General features: G+C 33.2%; 1 protein-coding gene across 1 annotated transcript; it reads left to right on the forward strand.

Moving 5' to 3' along the window:
• Positions 1-200: 200 nt before the first annotated feature.
• Positions 201-2,058, forward strand: LOC110867868. The gene is made up of 2 exons (XM_022117224.1): positions 201-809; positions 877-2,058. The coding sequence occupies exons 1-2, from the start codon at positions 201-203 to the stop codon at positions 2,056-2,058; spliced, it is 1,791 nt and encodes a 596-aa protein (XP_021972916.1).
• Positions 2,059-6,270: the final 4,212 nt, after the last annotated feature.

Genomic DNA, 6,270 nt, shown 5'->3' on the forward strand with positions numbered 1-6,270 from the left:
ATACAAAGTTTCTGTTTAGAGGCAAAGATTTGGAATAGTCGTAAATCACGTTAAATTCGAGGGGAAAATTAGGTTCCCAATAGTATAAAAGGTATTTGGGGACAAAAATGTGTTTAGTCATACAATCAAGAACTTGTGTTTTGATTGAAACATGACGCTAACAAGTAGCGTTGTCTGTTTTCATGTTTAGTTGTGGATGGATGGATAGAGATGTTGATCAACGTGTCGAATGGCTCCATTCTGAACAATATTCTGCTGCTGATAACATCTTTGGAGAGCCACAAAAGATCGCGCGGGTTGGAGATGAATATCAGGCACAAATCCCATGTTTGATGACAGAAAGCGAGCGATCCCAACTCAAGAAGGTACCCATCTGTGAATGTGGTCTGTCAATTCCTGTCACATGGGTTCACAGTCAACATAAGAACAAAGAAGAAACCATGGATATTGAAGCAAATGCTAAGGGCTGTAAAACAGACAACGATTTGGTTCCAGTTCCTTGTTCACAAATTGAAGAATCTTGGAGCGCGATTGAACATGATAGTTTTGTTCTTGGTTTATATATATTTGGTAAGAATCTTCGCGCTGTGAACAAGTTCATGGGGAATAAAGGTATGCCAAATGTTATATCTTATTACTATGGGAAGTTCTACAGAAGCAGTGAACACCAAACATGGTCAATGTATCGGAAGAAAAAAATTAGCAAGTCCCTTCCTGGAAAAAAGATTTTCAGAGGGTGGAGGCTGCACGAGCTTTTGTCTCGCTCGCTTTCTAATGTAACTGATGAGTGTAAAGCTAAGTTGACACAGGTACTTTGTTTATTGCTGATTTTTCTACAGTTAGAAACATCGGTTATTAATGTATGGTTTCTTGCAGGTCATTAGAACGTTTGAGGAGGGTAAACTTTCATTTGAGAAGTATGTGTTCAGTTTAAGAGATACAATGGGCCTCGATCTTCTTGTAGAAGCCGTATCTATTGGGAAAGGAAAAGACGACCTTACTATCAAGACCCAAACGCGATTAAGCAGCAAAAAAGTAGAATCTACTTGCTCTTCTCTTAAAACGGAAGAAATTGTTGATATTTTGAAGGATCGCATTGGATTAAGTAAAGCGCGGTTAAATGAGTTCTTCTGGGCTGCTGTGTGGCCTCGTCTTTTAGCTAGAGGATGGCACTATGAACAGGCTACAAACTATGCGTTCCAAAACTCGAAGAATCTAGTGTTTCTTGCACCTGGTGTGACAAAGTTTTCAAGGAGGGATCTGGTCAAAGGAAGTCAATATTTTGACTCGTTGACTGAAGTGCTGAATAAAGTTGCATCTGAACCGCACCTTCTTGAACACGAACCTGACAATGATGAACAAGATTTGATGAAATGCACAGTTGTGGATACCTGTTTGGTTGGGATTGTTAAAGTCCGAGACCTCACAAATTTGACTGTTTCTAAACCTGCTCATATGCAAGCATCAACTAATGTATTTGGAGAAACTACACATGACACAATAGAAGAATCGCAGAATGACGATGTGAATCTTAACACAGCGGAAAATACCAAAATGGATCCCTCTACAGACGAGCAACCAGCAAAAAATCAGAAGTTGGTATCCAAACGAAAAACAAAACGTCAAACTGTTGATAATATTAAAAATGAAAACAGCTGTGGTGCACATGAAGACATGGAAGATGCTGCATGTTCTCAGAAGAAGCGTGTGATCGACTTGAACAACCCACGAGCAAGTCCAGGTTCAGATGATGATGAAAAACAATCTTCTGCTAAGCAATCGGTTTTATCTGAAACAACCACCAACCAGAATGACTCGTTGACTCCTCTTGCCAGTGGTCAACGACAGAGTAGAAGAAACCGTTTGTTGACCACAAAAGCATTGGAAGCTATTCAGAGCGGATTTATGGAACCAAAAAAGAAGAGGAAAGAGTTGGAGGATGGGACCCACAGGCGTGTTCATGCTAAAATGGGCCATGGATCAAGTTGTGGTGCGCGTTACTTGGTGGATGGAGTCATTGATGGTTCTTCCCATATGGTCACCGAGTCTCCGAAATGACATGAGGTTGACTTTTATAAGTAGTTTTCCTAAACCCGACCATGAGTTCAATTATCAAAATATGCAAAGATACAGCAATTAGATTTTACAAAGAGCAAATGCAATGTGATTGCTCTAAATAAAATAGTTCACTAAACCAATCCGTATTAGCATAATGATATGGAAAGTTAGAAGTTGAAACTTTTATCTACAAGATGTTTGGTTAAATAATTGTAGTCCAAAGTGTTCTAAATTGATAATTATGTCATTTTCAATGTGTGTTGAATCGAAAGCAATAAATGAGATATTTTAGGGCTAGAATTTCGCTCCAATTTGGTATTCAGTTTCTGAATCTCGTATGATAAATGAGAGAGTGAAATTGATAATTATGTCATTTTCTCCTAAATTTCAATCAGAATGCTTGCTTATTACGATCGTACCACCACGTATAATCAAGTGAAGATTGTATCAGATCCTGTGGTTGTGGTTGCTGCGTACGCACCGTACGTTAACCGGCCTATATATTAAACAATACTTGCACAATTTATATAAGTCTAGTTGTTTTTATACAAGTTTAACACCTTCTAATACTTGTTTAAACCCAAAAAAATTGAGAATTATTATTTTCCCACTAAGTTTATCAAAATTTTACTAACTAGAATAATATTTGGTGCTTAGTAGTACGTAGGATCTTTAAAAATCGTTAAAGACCTAAAACACATGCGAATACGGGGCAATTCCAAACAAAAACAATAAAGTAGGGTCTTGTTGTGCTTTCACCTAAGTTCCACTTATGACCTATTATTCCATATCAAACCAAACATATTGGACAATTCATGGACTTCTAAACACTAACCGAGTCGTCACCAACGTTTCGTTTTGGGTATAATATTGTTATACAATACAACAATTTTTCTAAATCCACCATTTGCAAATCCATTGCACACTAGGGCTCTATTAACTTCAAATTGACTTTAATCACATATATATTAAGTCTAATTGTACCATCACGAAATAACGCATTTTAATTACAGTGCGGATAATGATCGGGAAAAATACCGGATGTCACATTCCGATCCTCCCTCCCAAATTTTGATGCTAAAATATTTGGAAAAATATTTGGCTCTTCAGCCCTAGGCCCTGGTTGCATAATTATCTTATCAGGCAAGAAATTGTTGATGCCAAAAATGGGGAGAAGCCTGAAAAACCAGATATGATAGCCATAGGAGCTGCAACTGCCAAGAAAAGGACCGATGATTGAAGCAGGGGCGGAACCAGTGTTATGTGAGCCTTAGCACGGTATACCCCTCTACTTTCTTGGCGTACTTCAATCTTTTATTTCATTTCCGTTTCTTTTTTTTTTTTTTGTGGCGATACCCTTAATCAAATGTTAGGATACCCCTGAATGTAATAGAAGAGGATAAGATGAAATGAAGTTTCAGAGAAAATGAAAATTTTTGGTTACATAAAGTTGCAGGTTACAGAGCATACTTTCTTGAAGAAGGAAGAAGATGAACTCATAATAATTAATATTTGATATAATATTATGAGTATTGGGATACTAAAAGAAAATGAACACTATTAAATCTGGAAAAGTCAAAAGTCACTTTTCAAAATATCCAATTAATGTTCAACCTTTTATTCAATTTACTATAAACTTTTTTTTTTGAAAAGTAATTTATTGTAAACATTACTTAATTGCTTTTTTTACTTTGTTTATTTATTATTTTATAGTTTTACCTGCATAAAAGATTCCCTGAAAATGATATGCATCAACATTTTTTATAAACTTTACATTTTTTATAAACTGTACGGTGGTTATTTTTTAAACTAACAAAAAGGTTAAAAGTGAAAATAGTACTTGAAAAAAGATTAAAATAGTTCTTTTTAAATACATAATAATACTTGAAAAGATTAAAGTGGTTCTTTTTAAATACGTGATTTAATAAATTATCTTTTTTGTTTAAATGTAAAGGAATATTATATAAACATGAAGAATATATAAATGTTTTATCAATTCTATGGATATACGAATAAGAAAAATTTTAAACTCCAATCATAAAATTAAAGATAAAGATCTTAGACACGATTCGTAATATTATTTATTATAAACTAAATATTATTTATAAAACCTGTAAATAACATTTAAAGTTTTATATTTTTTTTTATAATGTTCTCGTGTGTGTAGTACACGCATTAATAAAAAAATGATAACCAATATATGATTTAAATTGTAAAAAGAAGAATTTAAGGGCCTATTTTTACTAGCTGCACAGGGCCCTTGAATTCTCAGGGACGGGTCTAGGTAAAAAAAATATTGGGATACCCCTAAATTTTTCTTCTAGTTCCGCCACCGGATAGAAAGGGTCATTGATGTGGTTGAAAAACAAAAAGAGCCCTTTGTTGGTGACATAGACCATGAAGAAAGAAGATCAAAATTCAAAAGAGATCAAAGAGGTCTAAGTGTTGCCTTGGTGAAAGATCAGATAGAAAGTTAAAGAGCGAGGAAAGAGAGATGTGAGGCAAGATATAAAAATAAATAAAATTGATAAAGTTGATATGAGGCCTCCAATAGTTATCCAAAAATCCAAAACTCTTGCAAAATTTGAAGCTAAAAAGAGACAAGTTCCTCAAACTCAACCAGGAGTTCAAACTCAAGAAAAATAAGAATGTTATAAAATGGTGGTTAACGTGTTAGCTGGTTTGGTCTTGTGACTGCCACAAAACATACAATTCGAAATCGCCCTGACTATCCATGAACACCCAAAAGTTTATTATTGGTGATTATCTAAGTAAAGGGATGAATCAATATATAATGTAAAAGTTATTAATCTCTTTTTATTTTTAATTCACAAAGAATTAAACCAATTGTTATAAATAGGACAGTGTAAAACCATACATGTTAAGGAAAAGCATCTTGAGACAACTTAATTTAAATGAGAAAATGAAAAAAACTAACTAAAAAACACGCTGAGGACCGCAAGGGCGTTTTTTATATTATACATGTGATAAAGTGCCTTTTAAAATATATATATATATAGTGGAGGGTTCAAATGAGAAGATTTTTTTTGTAAGAAGAAAAAAGAAGAAGTTCAACCAATAAGAATGCTTCATTTTACTTCATTTAATATTTGAATTTAATTTTAATATAAGGGTATATTGGTAAACTTACTAAATCATTAATGTGTATTCTTCCCATTTAATAACTAGCTAAATTAAATTTGTAACTCCTTTTCAAAATATATATATTTTTTTCAAATTAAAAAAACAACTTAATTTAAAGTGTAGAATAAATTACTAGTTTGTGTAGGATAAGTCACGAGTTGTGTAGGATATATATTTCGAGGTGTGTATGATAAATTTCGACTGTGTAGGATAAAATTCTATAATGTGTAGGGTATATGTAGGAAAATTTTGATATGTGTAGGTTTTGTAGATTATATGTAGGATAATTAATAATTAGTTGACTAATTAATTAAAGAGAGAAAAATTAATGATATGAGTTATAAATGAAATAACATTTTACTAATATGTCCTTTCTTCTTTTTCTTCTCACATGAAATTTCTTCTCAAATGAACCTTCCCCATATATATATATATATCTTGCTCAAGATATTTTCCCAATTTGAATTGACATGATCATTTAATGCCCATCAACTCATTTGTATAATTCACCCACCCCATATTTCTTTTACAACATTTCATTTTATATCTTCTTCAACACAAAAACCATAGTCATCTTTTACTCCAAATTATCATTTCTCCATTAATGTCCATGGATACAAATCCACCAACCTCCGAGTTAATGTCGCCGGTCCATAGTTTCCCCAACAGGTTCATTGACAACGATGAAGAACGAAGTGAAGAACGAAAATCAGATCGATTAATCCATGATGAAGAACGTGGTTTTGTGATGAAGATGTTATTATATGAAGTCAGATCCACGTGGAAACTCCTTCCTGATCTTGTTCCATTCCTTTTAGATCTCCTTTGTCCACATGTTTCATAATGTTATTACAGATTTGAATATTTGTGAGTTTTTTACACCTTTTTTGTTTATATAAAATATGATTTGTATATGTTGTTTCAGATCTTGATATTTGTGAGTTTTTTACACTCTTTTAGTTTTATGCAACATATGTTTTCATATATGTTCTGGGTATTTTCGTATGGATTTTTCTGATTTTGTGGAGTTTATGTTAGTTGATAACTTGAGCATGTAGGTATGAACTT

Source organism: Helianthus annuus, chromosome 1, assembly GCF_002127325.2.
Source record: "Helianthus annuus cultivar XRQ/B chromosome 1, HanXRQr2.0-SUNRISE, whole genome shotgun sequence".
NCBI classification, from domain to species: Eukaryota; Viridiplantae; Streptophyta; class Magnoliopsida; order Asterales; family Asteraceae; genus Helianthus; species Helianthus annuus.